General features: G+C 51.1%; 3 protein-coding genes across 4 annotated transcripts in view; 2 read left to right on the forward strand and 1 right to left on the reverse strand.

Annotated features, from left to right (window-relative positions):
- The window catches only part of SETD1B (SET domain containing 1B, histone lysine methyltransferase), a 48,245-nt gene extending 43,130 nt beyond the window's left edge, over window positions 1–5,115 (forward strand). The window contains exons 18-19 of one of the 2 annotated variants that reach the window (XR_004499597.1): window positions 346–780; window positions 1,942–5,115. Coding sequence is in view for 1 of the 2 variants with exons in the window: in XM_015643948.3 (XP_015499434.1) it covers window positions 346–519 (174 nt within the window). In the remaining variant the exon portion in view is untranslated. Of the gene's footprint in view, window positions 1–345 lie in introns of both variants that reach the window. The other variant, XM_015643948.3, reaches the window with a different exon arrangement.
- Window positions 5,116–6,143: 1,028 nt separating this feature from the next.
- Window positions 6,144–11,787, reverse strand: HPD (4-hydroxyphenylpyruvate dioxygenase). The gene is made up of 14 exons (XM_015643959.2): window positions 11,686–11,787; window positions 11,446–11,472; window positions 10,649–10,711; window positions 9,854–9,958; window positions 9,678–9,720; window positions 9,504–9,586; window positions 9,285–9,374; window positions 9,090–9,193; window positions 8,850–8,927; window positions 8,532–8,694; window positions 8,137–8,208; window positions 7,360–7,482; window positions 7,108–7,224; window positions 6,144–7,022 (listed from the first exon to the last, which is right to left on the reverse strand). Exons 1-14 carry the CDS (start codon window positions 11,686–11,688, stop codon window positions 6,912–6,914), a joined length of 1,182 nt encoding a protein of 393 aa, XP_015499445.1. The 5' UTR covers window positions 11,689–11,787; the 3' UTR covers window positions 6,144–6,911.
- Window positions 11,788–12,651: 864 nt separating this feature from the next.
- On the forward strand, window positions 12,652–16,359 carry PSMD9 (proteasome 26S subunit, non-ATPase 9). The gene is made up of 6 exons (XM_015643960.3): window positions 12,652–12,804; window positions 12,897–12,999; window positions 13,767–13,960; window positions 14,411–14,512; window positions 15,018–15,106; window positions 15,412–16,359. Exons 1-6 carry the CDS (start codon window positions 12,691–12,693, stop codon window positions 15,437–15,439), a joined length of 630 nt encoding a protein of 209 aa, XP_015499446.1. The 5' UTR covers window positions 12,652–12,690; the 3' UTR covers window positions 15,440–16,359.
- Window positions 16,360–16,867: the final 508 nt, after the last annotated feature.

The following is a 16,867-nucleotide window of genomic DNA, read 5'->3' on the forward strand; positions in this document are numbered from 1 at the left end:
AAAATATTCCCTGCTGTTTCCCCCTCTGCTCTGTGCTGCAGTCTGCACTCAGATGTGCCTGCCTGGCCAAATTGTTCAGCACTGAGCTTCTCTTAACCTGTGACAAATTTGATGGAGCATCAGCCAAGCTCTTTTGTTCCACAAATGAGCAGAATGTGGAGCAGCACAAGGAGGGCTGCTCTGTTTTCTGGCCTCACCCCTTCCCTCCTAGGCTTGCCCCGAGTCCAGGCTCTGGAGGCATGGCCAGGGTTGTCTTGGGAAAGAACTGTCCTGTTTTATTTTATCTTGAAATAATTGTGTGGAGGCTGGGAACCTACATCATCACCTGTTCTGTCACCCTTGCAGCCAAATTGTTATGCTAAAGTCATCACGGTGGAGTCTCAAAAGAAGATCGTTATCTACTCCAAGCAGCACATCAATGTGAACGAGGAAATTACCTACGACTACAAGTTTCCAATTGAGGATGTAAAAATCCCGTGTCTCTGTGGCTCTGAGAACTGCAGGGGAACCCTGAACTGAACTCAAGGTTTCTCTCATCACACTTGCACCTTCGGCCATGTCAGAACTGTGGTAACCAGGTGTGGTTGCACTTTGCCAAAAAAAGAGGAAAAAAAAAAACAACAGAAAAAAGGAAGAAAAAAAAATTTAAAAGCAAAAAAATACTTACCAAAAAAAAAAAAGAGGAAAAAGAGAAGAAAACCAAGCAAGTTTCGCACTTCTGCCAGGATCATGAGTGAAAACAAAAAGCGCACACGCTTACGAGGACTGTTCATCTTTCAGGTGCTTTTTCCTTTTCAGATCCAACACGCACACAAAAAGGTGGCTACCTTTTGTGGCATGGTCTATCCAAACACTAGCTTCTCTGTTCAGTCCCTGCAGTAATGCTCCATAATGGGATAATGGTACCTTTTTTTTTTTAATTGTTCTTATAAACCTTCATCTTTTCATAAATGCTGCTACCTTTTTCTCATCAGTTTTCGTTGGTTGAAAAAGACATTCAACGTTTAAATGTGAAGCAGAGACTGAAAATGCCATATAGGGTTTGTTGGGAGCTTGATTGGCTGAAATTGCACAGTTTTCTCAGAGTAAGCTGTAAATAAATGTAAGGTTGATGTTACAGAGCAAGCCAGAGGCTTGAGGGTGTGTGAATGAGTGTGTGTGTGTGTGTGTGCTTGGGGGTGTGTGTGTGTGTGCAGGTGTGTCCACAGTGAGACTAGAGCTGAACTGTCCTGCCTTTTCGTTAGGGATGAGCCTGAACAGGGCCCCTCAGCCAGACCCCAGGGCAGAGCCAGGTCAGCCAGACCTCAGCTCCCTTCCTTGGGCTCCCCTCTCATTTTCTATGCCATGCTGGTCCATGGGGGATCAAAACCTCTGCAGCTGCACGTGAGAAATCCTTGGATACTGAGTCACTAGGAAGAAGTGGAGCCAGCTGTGCAGCTGTGGCATCGTGTGGCCTTTGGGGATGCCCATTCCTTGGAGATGGTCTTGTCTTGCTTGCAGAAGAGGCTGAGATTAAGTGGACAGCTCAGCCCCTGCTTGTGCTGTAGAAATCCTGCCCTGCCTGCAAGCAAAGACTATGGGCCACGTTTGTAGCAGGATTTTCTTCCTGTGGATGGGAAACAGGCTGATGTGTGACTTGTATTCATTTTTTCTCACTTTCATCTGCATTTCCCTGCCCTTCCAATGTTTTATATGGAGTATTTGCTCTGTCCTTGGATGTGGGAGATGCCTCCTGTGATAGGAGCAAGCTGTGTCCTGCCACTCTCCTCCCTCTGTTACTCAGTAACTTGGCCTGGGGCGGTCCCATCCCTCCAGAAAATCATGGTAAAAGTGTCCCCCAGAGCAATCCTGTCCCCCCCATCTATACCATGAAAATGAATGCTTCTCTAAATTTGGTAGGCATGTTTTAAAATTATTTCTCAATATGTTTTGTCCTTGTAGATGTGCTGAGGTGAAGGTTGCAGTTCTTCAAGAGGTTCCATTTAAAAATGGGACCAAACACCAAAAAAATAGTTCTTTGGATGAGATCTGGAAATGTTACACCACCGTTCAGGTATAGACAGGACCAGTTTTTCAATTTGCATTGAATTTCTCCTGCTTTAAAAGTAGAGAATAGTCATACTAAACTCTTTTTAATTGGCTTGTAAGGGGAAGTTGCAATGTCATTACGAAATGGGAAGATTATCTGCATAACTAAACACCTTCTCCCCACAGAACAAATTGCACAGCTGTATTCTTGTATTCTTTCCAAACCTCCATGAGCAGAGGTGACAACCTTGCAAAAGAGGTTCTTGGAAGTTTTTTCAGCTGTTCCATGGAAATTGCCAGGCCTGCAGTGCAGCATGGAGCTTGTAATGTAGGTTCTGTAATGTACCTCTGCCTCCACATTTCTTCTCCAGGCAAAAGGCCTGAGGGAGCAGGAACACACAGACTGCTACAAGCTGCCTTAACACCACCTGTGTTTCTGTCTGAGGGTGAGCAAATTGTCTCTGAGATTGGACAATCCATAGTCCATCTCTGCTTTTGTTTTGGTTTAGTTTTATTGTTTCCCCCCTTCATCATAAATCTATCCAGCAATTGGGTGTTGGTGACCCAGAACCTAAAATTGTGAGAAGCACAAGTTTCTGTCACTGAATGTTGGTTGGAACTGCAGTGATGGCATTTAGGAGTTAAACTGCTGCTCAGTTTAGTTATTATTTTCTGAATGAGACTCAATGTGTTGGCATCTCCACAGCTTGGCCTTTGACTTTTGAGGCTTTGGAAATGCGTGGAAGTTTCCTGGGTGTCAGAACTGAGGCCCCTGTCCTTGGCCTTCTCCCTCTCTGCTCCATCAAAGCAGTGCATTAACAGTGGATTTGTGGGGCTGAGGACACCCCAGACAGCCCAGCCCTGCTGGCAGTTCTGTCTCCCAGCAGATCTGTGTGCTCTGGATGGGATCAGCCCCTGCAGTTTGCCTTAATCCTTGGTGAGGAAGGTGGGGAGGAAGGTCACTGTTACCTTCACGTCCTTCCCCGTGTGTTTTTTAGGAGCACCAAAAGGATTTGGGTGCCAAAGACCATGAGCACCTAAATCACTTGGGTACTTCCAAAGCTGCCTGTAATTTATCCCCTTTTAGGATCCCAGACAAATAATGTGAGTTTTTAGAAGAGCTGATCTCTCAGTAGTTTCCCAGGAAGAAACAGAGCTGTTGAGAAGCCACAGCACTTCTGAAAAATCATGTTATTCTGGTCTCAAAGCTAAACCTGAGGCTTCTCTCCTTTTCCCCATAAATCTTGGCTTGCAGAGTCCTACCTGGGAGATATTTTGTCTTGGACTGGGAAGCTGCCTGACCTCCAAACAAATCATTTTATGGTGAGGACTCTCAAGTCTGGTGCAGTGATTTCTGTGGGTGCCCTGGGGTCTTGTTGGGCCAGGGGAGCCCTGCAGCCACAGATGTGCTTTGGAGATGCCTCAAATCCTTTGCCTTGTACTTGGCAAGGGATGGGATGAGAGGAGGGCAGGAGCTGTGTGGTTCACATTCAGCACAAGTTCCCTGGGACCCCATGGGAACAGTGACAGGGATAAAGAGGAACCTCACCAGCACATGCTGCTAACAGGCACTGCAGTGCTTTTGTCCACTGAAAAGCCCATCCCCAAATTTATTGTCACTTCAATTTGAGCCTCAGACAGAAAAAGAAAGAGACATTTACAGTGCTCCCTGCAAAATTCCATCTTGCTGAGAGGAATGACCCAAGAGAACAGAGCAAAATTACGGAGATAGAATTGAAGGCTTTGGTTTGCAGCTGTGGGAGGTGAGGGTGCAGGTGCCTCCGTGCTGCCATCCACAGGACCCGTGTGGCTCACACCTCTCTGCAGTCCCAGGCTGGTCCCACAGTGGTCTGAGACTCTGGGGGGGTCCAGGAGGGGATGGGGGCTCATCCTGCAGTTATTTATATTGTATAGAGCAGCTTATTTCTACAAGGAAAGAAAAAAAACCATCATTTTTAAACTCCATTACACAGTAGTTTCAGTTCTGGTTTTTGTGACCTTTTTCAGGGATCATTTCAGTGCATTTCTGTACAAAATAAAAATTTAAGGAAAAAAAAGGATTTTGAAGTATAAAAAAATGCATCTTCTGTACATAGGCGAACTCAAGAATCTTCTCTTCAAACACTGTTTCTTGTAGAAACATGTTGAAATTTTTTTGCTGATTTCTTTGTACTTCAAGAGCATGTAAATAGTTTATTAAAAGTGACTATTGTAATTTGGAGTTCTTTTTAAACAGATTCCAGCTCTAAATCATGTCAAGATGGGGAGGAAGAAGGACTGAGTATAGCAAAGGAGCTGGTGGCATTTACAGCTTGTGTCAAGCTTTGTATAATGTAAATTCTGTATAAATATGGGGTTTTTTTTTGTCAAATAAATAGGTGAAATTAGAAGCATTAAGAAACTGAAGACAAAAAATTGCCAAGTCAAGGCTTCTTCTTTCCCCCCCTCCCTCAGTCTGAAACCTAATGTGCAAAATCTATTTATTTCAAGCGAGGAAATGTGTACAGTCTAATAGACACCCTAAAATGTATTTAAGCAAATTTGCAACTGGATTTTTTCAGTTTAATATTTGTTTTGTTTTTATGAGTTTCCTCCTTAATTGCCACTGTAGGATTTGTCCAAGTGAAAAGAAACACATCAAGAAGGACACTCTAAAACAATGGGGCAGTTTCGAAGCAAAGTGGAAGAACACCCAGCTCCCAATTCTTGCAGTTTTCTGGTTTTAATTCCCATCATGGAAATCAAGGGCCTCCTTTAAAAGTAGGCAGGTCAAATGGTTTGCAATAAATTAAAAAATATTATTATTTTTTTTCCTAAGTTCCTTTTAAAAAAAACAACAACTCTGCTTTGAAGATTTAGGATTTCTGCTTTTTCTTTTGTTAAGCAAATTTATAAATTTAGGGATGTTTTGTGCATATAGAATCTGTCACCAGTATGTATCTTGTTTTGAAGAAAGTGTTTTTGTTGTGGATGTGTCATGCTGTATATATTTGTTCATATTTTTGTGAATTGAATACTATGTACCATTGTATTATAGTAACTTTTATAAAGCAAACCATAAATATACTGACTTTTCTTACAGAAAAATTATGTTGTGCTTAATATATTATCAGGGAAGCTTTTTGCTCTTAGACCTGTGCTGGGAGCTGTGAGAGCTCAAGGAGGCAGATGCAGAACAAGAACAGTGTGAAGAACTGATTTTCAGCAAAGTTTACTGAAAATACTAATTCTGGTGAGCAGGAAATGAATTTAAGCAACATTATATTGCATGAAAGGAATACATGAGTGTTTCTAATCTATAACCTTTAAGAAATGTCTCAGTATTAGCAATCTTGACAGCCCTGGAGAGCTGAAGCAGAGCTTTCCTGACAGTGAACCAGGAGTCCCAAACATGTCCAACCTCTGCAGGTGAGAGGTTCCTGCTCCTCCAGTTTCTGCCCTGGATTGCTTTGAGTTCATATCCTTTTTTTATTTATTTCTTTTTAACTTTATGGAGTCAAAAGCCCTGAACCACCAGGTGAGGTGTCAGTGATGTGTGAGGCTGTTGTGGCCAGAGGCTCTTTGCTTTCTTCCTTTTTAAATCAGTTTATTCAAATGGCCAGGAGCTGGACTTGGATGATCCTTGTGGGTCCCTCCCAGGATATTCTGCCATTGTAAGAAATCTGGGATCCAGAGAAGGGGGAGCAGCTCAGGTTTGGCCCATGTACCCCCCCACACATTGGGGGATTGGGGGTTCACAGTGGCCTCTCTGAGCTTTTATTTAACAAGAAATACCTGGAGCAGGGACAAGTGGAATGGCTGATGGAGGAGGAGGAGGTGGAAGAGACAGGACAGAGGCTGTAGGTGACTCCCCAGCTCAGCTCCTGCGTTTCTCAGGTGAGCACAGGTGAGCAGGGCACAGCCACACCTCGGGACTGGTGTCTGGAGCCCAACCTCGGCAGGAGCTTGGGCTGCTCAGGCTCTGAGAGCTCCCACGCTGGGAAATTGGGAACAGAGGGGCTGTGGAGGGTGGTTCTGCAACAGTGGGGACACCCCAGGGTGTCCTTCAGCAGCTGGGACAGGGAGTGCTGGACCTGCAGCCCCCGGGAACACAGGGACTCCCCAGGCACTCAGGCTGTGTCAGAAAAGGGATTTATTGCATTGGGGAGGAATTCACCATGCAAAGGACAGTGACAACACCAGAGCAACACCCAGAGGGGACTTTGCACATGCAGCCAGGATCTGAGCCAAGGAATCACTGCCAATGCCGGCAATTACTGCTTGGAACACAGGAGAAACCCCAACCCATCATTAATGCAGGAATTTACAGGTATTAGAGCAAGGCTGTGTTGCCTTGGGAAGGCTGAAATATGTAAATACAATTAATTCTCATTCCAGAGTGTTGGAGCTACCCTAAAACCATGTTTATTTTCAGCAAATTCAAATTCAAGATTGACTCTAAAAGCAATTAAACCAAAATCTTACAAAAGGAGATGCACAGAGAGGCAAACGCCTCCGTGCTTTCGCAGCTTCCCATGTAGCTAAAATTAAAACTTGGGATAGACTAAATTTGAGCACTCCCAGTTGTTTCTTCTGTCTTCCTCTGTAGCTGCGTGTCTTTGGCACATGCCTTAAATCTGCCCTTTGTTAAGAATTCCATGGTTTGGATCAGATTAAGCTGCTTTTTGAGAGCGTTTGCTATTTCCCACGCCCTGTCTCCCAGGAAGTCACCGAAGGGCAGTGCTGGGGTGGGGTTGGGAGAGGTGTTGGGTCCTTTTACATTGTCCAGTTTGGCAGTGGCTTCCCTGGATTTGTGGCTCTCAAGTCTGGGCTATTTATCAGGACATCGGGTGTTTCCCAGTCCCTCATTCCTTAGGGATGAGGGCAGCACTTCCTGCCATCCTCTACATCATCTTGGTCTCCCCGTTGGGCTCCAGCACAGTCAGGTTTCCTCTGGCATCCTGATCCATTTCTATGGCTTCAAACAGAGACTTGAAGTTCCCGGCGCCGAAGCCCTGCGGAGACGGCAGCGTTATGGACCAGGGGCTTGGTGGCCCTGAGGGCTCATGGCCAGGATCAGCAGGAGATCCTCAAACCAACCTGGTGGTTGTGCCTCTGGATCACCTCCAGAAAGACCGTGGGTCTGTCTTGAACTGGTTTGGTGAAGATCTGGAGCAAATAGCCTTTTTCATCAAAATCCACCAGGATTTTCAGTTCCTGGAGAAAAGAAATGAGGCAACAGCTCAGAGACCCTCAGAGGAGCAAGTGGGGCTCTCTGTGTCACTCACATCCCTGCAAAGCACTTTGGGGAGCTGGTCCAGCCCTGGGCAGGCCTGACCCGCTCTGACTCACCGCCAGCTTGTCAATGTTCTCCTTCACTTTGATTTTGGCAGTTTTGAGCCTCTCCCGCAGCACCTGGTAGTAGCTGGAGGGCACATCCATGAACTGCATGCCCCGCTGCTTCAGGTTGGTGATCTGCAAGGCAGGGGAGAGCCAGCAGGGCTCAGTTTGGGAGGGGTTTGTGCCAGGAGCATTTCCTGGGGCAGGACACAGATGCTTTCCCATGGCATTGGCCAGCCTCAAGCGTGAGAACCTGCCTCATCATTTGGCACCAGGAATGGGCAGGCCCAAAATACCCTCCCCAGGCACTGCAGAGAGCTGTGAAAGGATCTTTTGTCCTGCTCTCACCTAACTGATACCTCTGGAGGCCCTTTGGTTCAGAGAGGAGCCCAAAGCTGGGTGCTCAGCAGGGCTGAGCATGGGGCTCAAGCCAGATCTGCCCCCACCCTGGCTGAAGGTGGGTTATGGGCTGTGGGGCTCAGCCTGGCAGTCGTGGCTGCCTCAGTCCCACCAGGCAAGGACACAGGTGCCACCAAGGGCCCTGCAGACCCCAGTTGCTTTAAGTTGGAGGCACAGGCAGCTCACAGGTGCAGGCAGGTCCCTCTGCAGTGACTCCCTGGGCTGTTAATCCTGGTTGTAAAACAACCACGGCACAAAGCCCGATGGCTCTGTGTCCTTGTACCCTGACAGGGTCATGGTCCACCCTGTGACAAGCACCGTGCCCAGAGCTGGGGCAGGGGGTCCCAGGGCAGGGGCTCCCAGGGCAGAGGGTCCCAGGGCTGCACTCACTGCTGTGATGATGTCGGGGGTGTTCAGTGCGATGTGCTGGACTCCGGCCCCTCCGTAGTAATCAATATATTCCTAGAGGGAAAAGATGTCACTGTGGAAGTGACAGCTCAGCTGCAGCTCTGAAGGGATGGGTGTGGGCTTAAAAATATGCAGGCAAGCTCAAGGGCACCATGGAATGACAAAGAGTGTTGATGAGATTGGGGTAAAATGGCTCTGCCCAGTAGCCCCCCAGGGTTTGCCAGACCCAAGCAGAGCCAGGATTGCTTTCTAGCAGCCTCTTCAGCACAGCAAGACTGCTCTGGCTCCAAATCACTAACCCTCGGTCCCTTTTCCTTCACCAAGATCCTTCTGGGAGTGGAGGCAGCCAGATGGCTCAACCACCAGTGTCCACTCACCTGAATCTGAGATTTTTTCTTGCCAGGTGCTGGCTCATTGATGGGCATTTTAATGGTCTCCTCGTAGTTGGTGACCACGATGGAGCGCAGGGCACTGAACTCGGTGTGCAGCTGCTTGTCATCCACTGACCAGAAGCGGTGGAAGAGCAGGTTCTTCTGGTACCTGCCCAGGTCACAAGGGGCACAGTCAAGCCCTTACTCCATCCCCACAGAAATGAAGCTCTGCTCTGGATTCATCAGCCCTGGTCAGAAGTGGTGAGACCAGCAGAGCTGTGCTGCTGCTCCATCCCACCTCCCACCAGCTCTCCCCACTCTCACCAGTCTGCCACTGGCACCATCTGGAGGTCAGGCTGGTTCCCCACGACGTGATCAACAAAGCTGAGCTTGGCGCTTGGTCTGTGGGGGGAAGCCAAGGAGGGTCTCAGCCAGGCTCAGGGGTACCCCACAGCTCAGGGGGCCTCAGGGCAAGGCAGTGGGGACCTGTCCAGCTCCTTGGCAGGATATCCCACCAGAACATGATGGCAAAGAGCCAGGCAGGACCCTCTGGAAAGTACTCACAGCTTGGGCAGCAGGGGGTCCTTGAAGAGGGGAGGCTGGTACCCGGGGAGGAACAGGCCCTTGTAGTTGAGCTTTTCTATCAAGGTGTGGGTGGTGTCACCATACTGTGAGGGGGGAAAGTGGTTGTGTTGTGGCTTTGTTTATGTGGGGGCCTCCCAGCTGCAGCCAGCTCCATGGCCCTGCCCTGCCACTCACCGTCTGGATCACTGCAAACTTCACCTTCCCAAATTTGTCCTGCTCCACCCATGGCTCCTTCACCACCACAGCACCGCGTTCCTTGGCTTTCTGGGCAGAAGGAGAGAGATCCTGTCCTGCTGCAGCTCCCCCAGACCAGGAGGAGACATCAACCAGGCCCTCCCTGCTTCCCTCACGGTTTTGGGGGGCTCCATGAGAAGGAGTGGAGGGGCTGCTCACCTGCACAATGAAGTCACAGTCCTCCACTTCGAAGGCGACGTCCTTCACCCCATCACCATGCTTCACCAGGTGCTCCCCCATCTCTGCCCAGAGCAGGAACAGCCACAGGCATGAGCAGAACTGCTTTGCTCTGCCAGGGCCATTTCCCACTCCATGCCCCCCAGAGACACCTACCCTCATTCCCTGGGTTCAGAGCGGATGAGAAGACAAACACGATCTGCCGAGGAAGAGGAGGAGAGGTGAGGATGGAGCTGCAGGTGATGGTTTTCATGGTGGGTTTGGCAGCACCCTCATGTCTGACACCACCTCACCCTTTTCTGTCCTGGCACCTCTGTCAGGGGCTCCCTTACCTTGTCCTGCTTGACGACATGTGACACCACCTCCCTGCTGCCAGTCTCCAGCCCCCGGTACGCCAGCTCCTCGAACCCCAGCTTGTTGCAGTAGTAGGATGCAGCCTGTGGGCAGGGAAGAGTCCCTCTGGTTGAAGCTGCAGTTCTGGTGGCCCACAGGCCATGGAGAACAGTCCCCAAGGCAGGTGCAAGTCACACTTGCCCTGTGTTTGTGTGTGTGTGTCTGTATGTGTGTGTGAGAACTTCTCTGCCTCCTCCAGCAGCCCGAGGGGGAACAGAGGCAAGAAAGGGCTGGGATTGAGGAAAAAGCCCAAATTCATTGTGAAGTGGGAGTTCTGCCTCCAGAACTTTCTGCAAGGGCCGTCATGGAGCAGGAAACCTTTCTGTGTGTCCCCTGTTCTGCAAGGTTGGGTGAAAAGCAGCTCAAGTGTGAAGCAGAGGGCTGTTTAAGCCACCCAGGGCAAGGGATGGAGAACAGGTGCCGTGAGCCCACACAGCTCTGCAGGCTGGTGGCCACAGCTGAGCCCGGCCACGTGCGCTGGTTCACGCCCCACGTCCCTGCGCGTGCCCCCGGCAGCCGCCCCTCGCCTTGCGCAAGGGCCACCAAGGCCATCGGCGCCAGGCCAGGGCCAGGCTTTGGGACACCGGCACATCCCCGGCCAAGGGGCTGCTGGGACGAACCAACACCCCCCTGGCAGCCAATGCCTGTCCTGGTGTGGGAGGTGTCCCCTGGCACGGCTGTCCCCTGGCACAGCTGTCCCCTTACGCACGTGCCTGGTGGCCGCAGCCTCTCACCTGCTTGGCATTGCCGACCCAGAAGGTGATGGAGTGGAAATGGATGAAGCGGCCTCGTTGGGGCTAAAAGGAAGGGGAAACAAGGCTGAAAAAGCTGCTGCTGCTGCTGCCTTTCCTGCAGCACTGCTCAGCTCCAGAGCAGGGGAAGCGGCAGCTGTGATCCTGAAAATGCATCTCCTGCAAATGATCTGAATTAACTGGGTGGAACAGCCCCTGAACGGTGATTTTCCAAAGTTCTTTACAGTCAAGTCCCACAGGATCCTGAACTACAGGTTGGAAGGTACAAAGCACTGATTTGCCTTTGCCTACAGCCACATTCTCCCAGTGCTCCCCACAAGAGGATGTCCCAGTGAGCTGCCCACCTACAAACATTGCTGTGTTAAAGATTAATTCTCCCACAAAAGCTCTTACACAAACACCAGCACCAGGACAGATCCCCCTTTGCTCTGTTCCCCACCACTGCCCAGCCTGGCACAGGGCACCCAGCACTGGAAACACTTTAGAAGTGAAAAAGGTGGCAAAAAATGCAGCATCTGGAAATAAATGTTACATGGGATGAGGACTCTGCTTAAGGCTTTGTTTGACTGGGAAATACCCATCATCTCCTGGTAATCACTCTCCTTCCAAACCAGAAATTTCAATGATTAATACTAGTTTACAACAAGGATCTTGTGTGGCCCAGCCAGAGCAATTTTACTTCTGATTTCAACAAGTCACCAAGGAATTGATATAATCTGCACTAACATGACCGATGTTTCACACCAGGCAGAGGGACAGGGCAGGAACACAACTCTTACCTTTTCTCCCTTGTCTGTGTAGGACGTCTGAAAGAGAATGAGAAAAGAGAGACATTAGCGGGACAGGCAGGTACAGCAGCCCCCAGGGAGCTGAATCCAAAGGTCAGGCTGTGAGGAGCAGCTCTGCTGTGCCACTTCCAGCACCGCCACTGGGAAATCCGAATTCAAGCAGAGCTTAAATCTCCCAAGGCGTCCCGTGCCATGGAGCCCATGGATTTATCCCCATCTGCTGCCCCTCACCATTTCTGTGACCTGGAGATGTGACAGGAACAGAGCGCGAGAACGGGAGGGCTTTCAATTTAACGGCGGGACGGGGAGGCTCCTCCTCGGCCCCACCTTCTCCCCCCACCAACCCAGGGATGTGTTGGGCTGGGAACTGCCCAAACCTGTCACTGGGGCCCTGTCACGGGGTCCTCGCGGCCCCGGCGGTGGCACTGCGGGGTGGGTGGGTGTGTGTGCAGCACATGAGGCTCTGCGGAGGGTGGGGACCCTGCTGACCCCGCAGCCAAATCCCTGCCCCGTGTGTGCCGGGGTTACGGGGAGGTGACGCAATTTGGGCAGCACATCCCCCGACCCGCCCGCTGCCCCTGGGGACATTCACCCCTCCCTGGGGACATGTCATGCTGGCAGAGCTGAGCCAGGACAGCCTGCAGAGCCCTGCTGGGTGTGTGGTGGTGTGTGGGCACCGTGAGCCCTGCGCTGCAGGGACCCCAAAACATGAGAGAGCAGGAAGAGGGAGCAAGAGATGGCCCTGCCGGGGAGACACCAGTGCACAAACTCCACTTGTCTGGGGGTGGTGGGAAGTCGGAGCCACCAGCAAGGCCAGGGAGGCTTGGGTGGGAGCCACTGGCACGGGGGACAGGGATGGGGGTCTCGTGGTGGGGCTGTCCCCTGCTGCCACAGCTCTGAGACAGACTGGACAGGGGCCAGCAGCAGCGACAGGGCCGTGACATCGCACACCACGGCTGTGTCACACAGTTATGGTGACACCGCTGTGCCACCACATGTCACCATCAAAGCTGGGTAACCCACTGACAGTGACACCGCTGTGCCACCACATGTCACCATCACAGCCACCCCATGGCACTGCCACAGCAGTGTGACACAGTGAGGGTGACGCCGCTGTGCCACCCTGTTATTGCCACCGCTGTGCCGCCCCGGCCCCGCCCCGCCCCCGCCCCTGGGCGTGGCCTCCCCGTCCCGGCCCCGCCCCGCTTCCCTCCCGGCTCCCGTCCGGCCGCGGCCATGGCGGAGCCCGGCGGGGGCCGCCCCGTCACCGTCAGCGATGTCCAGCAGCTGGTGCGGCGCAAGGACGAGATCGAGGCGCAGATCAAGGCCTGCTACGAGCTGCTAGAGGGGGTCGGTGCCCGGGCAGGGCCGGGCCGGGCCGGGGGGCTCCGTGCGGGCCCGCGGGCCCGGCCCCCTCCCAACCGCCGCCTCTTCCCTCACAGCAAAAGGGCGTCGGGATGCACGAGCCGCTGGTGGACGCCGAGGGCTTTCCTCGTGCAGACATCGACCTGTACCAAGTGCGCACCGCCCGGCACAACATCATCTGTGAGCGGGGAACGGGAACCGGGCGGGGGGGCCCTTCCCGGGGCCGGGCCGCGCCCCCATCCCGCGGGATGAGCCAGCGAAACCGGGATGTGCGGGGGAAACGCGGCCCGTGGTCGGGAACAGACACCGCGAACAGCGGTGACACCGCTTCATTCTCTGAAACCCCCATCTCGCTCGTTATTCCCCAGAACCGGAGCCCAGGGCTGCGCTGTTTCCCAGCGGTTCTGCTCAGTGATCGGAGCTGCCGCCTGGGCTGAGTCAGTAAAATGCTTTTGTCCACGTGTTGCTGCAGCGGCGCTGAAATTCTGCCGCTGCTGCGGAGCCGTTTGCGATCTGTGAAACACAACAAAGCTTTTCTGTGTTGTTTGTAGAATAAAATTCGGGTAGGAAACAGTTTGGCATTTATTCATCCCAGGCTTTCCCAGTGCCCTGACTTTCAGGATGGGTTTTTCTCTTCATGTGTAATAGGAGGTGACTTAATGAAAAGAAGATTTAAGTTGTTCACTGAGCTGTAAGGGATCACGGGCCAGCCCTTCTGCCTTTGCGTGTTTACCAAAATTCACAGGGTAGTTTTCTCTGTGTCTGACTTTTACTGATAAACATCTGCTGGGCTGGCACCAGGCCCCAGCAGATAGAGCAGAGGTTCTTGCTGAGATCAGAGGCAGCCGGGGCACTGCTCTGTGTGGCTGCAGAGGGGAGCAGGTGCTAGAGATGCCTTTTGGAGGAAGCCTCTCCGGCTCAATGTGCACTCACGGTGTCACCCCCAGGTTTGCAGAACGATCACAAGGCCCTGATGAAGCAGGTGGAGGAAGCTCTGCACAAGCTGCACGCCCGGGAGAAGGAGAAACACGCCAAGGATGAGGCGGAGGCCTTGGCCGAGGCCATGAGCCAGAACCAGAGCCTGCCCCAGGCCTTTGCCAAAGTGAACGCCGTGACCCCGGGCTCTCCCGCCAGCATCTCGGTACATGGGGCACAGCTCGTGGGGAGGGCTTTGTCTGGAGCCAGACAGCTCATGGCTTCCTCTGCCCCTTGTTAATAAGTGGGAATAAGGTGGAGGCTTGATTAGGGTGTCACCCACTTTTTTTCTATCACTTTGGGACGTTCTGTGGAGGGGCTGGTCACTGTACAGGGATGAGATGGGTGTTCTCTGAGCTGTATCCTGGCACCACACAGCTCCTCCCATGCCTCACTGACCATTCCAGCCTCAGTATTTCTCTTCCCATGAAACAGAGGAATGGACACTTAACCTCTCCCTATGGCCATGGAGAGGCTGCAGTGATGTTCACTTGCCTGAGTGTGAGAAGTGTTACAGCACATCTCTCTCCCTGTGGCTGGGTGAAGGGCGATGCTCCTGTGTTATTACCTGTCTTTGGAGAATGCAGGTGCTCATCTCTCTCCTATCTCTATCCAGGGACTTCAAGTTGATGATGAGATTGTGGAGTTTGGATCTGTCAATGTAAACAACTTCCAAAACCTGCAGAACATTGCCACGGTGGTGCAGCACAGCGAGGGGGTGAGTTTATTCCTGCTGTGACTGCATTCTCTTGCCTGCCTCTGTTAGCCACAGCTTTTTCTATGGAACTTGGATCTCTGGAATCATAATTTCCACCTCAGAAACAGTGTCAGATTCAGTCTGTGCTGTCGTAGCCTTGTTCTCTCAGAGCACTGAGCTATTTGCTCATGAATGGAAGAGCTGAGAAGTGTGTGATCTTTGCTGTGAGCATCACAGTTTGTTCTCCCTGGGGACTCCCTGCAGCAGCAGTGCTGTGCTGCCCTCGTGGACTGGCCAGAGAAGTTGCCACAGCCATTAAGTTTTTGGTGGTGGAAGTGAGGGATCTCCCTGCAGATGACTTCACACAAAACACTTCTTTCAGTTACACCCACAGGAGTGGGAATGAGCCCTGCAGCAGAAAAGTTCCTTGGGCTTCATGTTCTTCTGGTGCTTCAGCAAAAGAAGGGAGTTGACTTTGTGCTGGAAAAGTGAAATGTTTTGGTTTTTATTTTTTCCTGTCTTTCAGAGGCCCCTGAGTGTGACTGTGATCCGTGGTGGCAGAAGGGTGCACGTGGGGCTGACTCCAAAGCGCTGGGCCGGGAAGGGCCTCCTGGGGTGAGCTGCTTTTCACTTGCTGGAAGGGATGCGGCGTTCACCAGCTCAGGGCATGTTTCTGAGCTGTGTCACTGCACTGTGACAGACCTCAGCAGGGGGCTGGAGGCTGCTGGTTCTGCACAGGGATACAGGGAGTCGAGTTCCATCAAATATGAGCACAGGGAGAAAGTCTCAGTGGCTGGTTTGTCTGGTAGAGGAAACCAGTGGAGGAGGGTTGTGGTGGGTCTGATCCATCCCATGTCAGGTCTTCTGTGCCTGTTGGAGATAGGAAATTTAGTATTTCCTTCTACCCTCTTCTTTTTCAGCTGCAATATCATTCCTTTACAAAGGTGACTGTGGCTTGGAGAACAATAAAGCTGAAGCCTGTGCCTGCTTTCTGGACTCTGATCTGGTTTGAAAACTTCCCTACGTGGTGTTGCTGTGACCTCTGGTGCCTGAAGGCTTCTGGCAGAACAGGGCCTGCCTGCAGTTCAGAATTGCACTGATTATCAGGAGGAACCTGCAGAGCTGCAAGATGTGGCTTCTCATCTCTTCCACCTTCTATCAATTTAGAATAAGGCTCTAGAGAGACCCAAATCTCACTTGATACACGTTCCAAAGAGCTTGAAAGGCTCTTGTTTGCTGATAACAGAACATTCTTTTTTCCTCTCCTTTAAAACTCCTGACTATCATGTAATATATGCTAAAAAGTCCTAGAGCACTTTTTGATGCCTGTCATAGTAGATGACAGGCAAGAGATATGCAAGTTTGATACTTCATCTTCCCCACGTTGCCACAACTTCTAAAGTCAGTGAACATACTGAAAAGATTTTTGGAATGCCCAGTTATTTTAACACAATAAGGAATAGGGGTTATAATTCTACTTTTGGAACTTCTAGTAGTTTATATAGTCATTATAAAAGCACTCCTAATCTTGGCTTCTCTATTTTCTTTTAATTTTTTATAAATTAGTTTATTTGCAGGAGTTGATTTTGGGGTGGTTTCCTGGTTCCAGCCAGGACAGGGTTTACCTTTTTGTGCCTCCCATTCTCCTCTCCATCCTGCTGCTGGAGCAGAGGGGGAGTGGGTGAGGGGCACATGGTCTGGGGTGTTTTTCAGTGGGAACAGTAAATTGGGGAATACCATTCATAAACCACAACAGGTGCACGAACTGTTTGAAGGGATTCCAGGAATGACTGGTTTGTTTGAAACTTATTTCCAGTTGAATTTCAAAATAGTCTCCCAAAACAATAAAACTGAGTATTGCTTCTCTATGTTCTCATAGAAGTCATTACTTGGGGCAGCCTCTCTGGGTCAGGGAGATAATAGGAGCTGATAACAAATCTCCTTTCCGCTCCCAGCAGGGTGTGAGGCTCTTTCTGGGCAGAAGGAAAAACAAATTAAGTTTAGAAAATGTTATTATTTGAGCTTAACAGCAAGGCTGAGGTTAACAGCTGGGAGTGTTTGGAGCTGATCATCTGCAGGGGTGAAGTGAGAGCCTGGAGTGAGCCCTGGAGTGGATTCCTTGTGCAAGTGCTGTCCTGGCTGGGGACCCTGGGGACTGGCAGGGGTTGGGGGATGATTTTTCTCACTTTGACTTGGCTTGTCCTGCTCAGGGAAGCCACTGGAGCAGAGCTGCCTACAACTCCTTGTGGACATCGGGTAAAGATGTCCACATCTATCCCTTATCCTATTTTCCGGGCAGGGAGAGGATTCCCGAATGGCTCCGGCGATGCCAAGAGGGGCTTTGTCACAGCCATGAGCGGGATTTAGGCTTGGGCA

The sequence above is a fragment of the Parus major genome, chromosome 15, assembly GCF_001522545.3.
Source record: "Parus major isolate Abel chromosome 15, Parus_major1.1, whole genome shotgun sequence".
NCBI lineage: Eukaryota > Metazoa > Chordata > Aves > Passeriformes > Paridae > Parus > Parus major.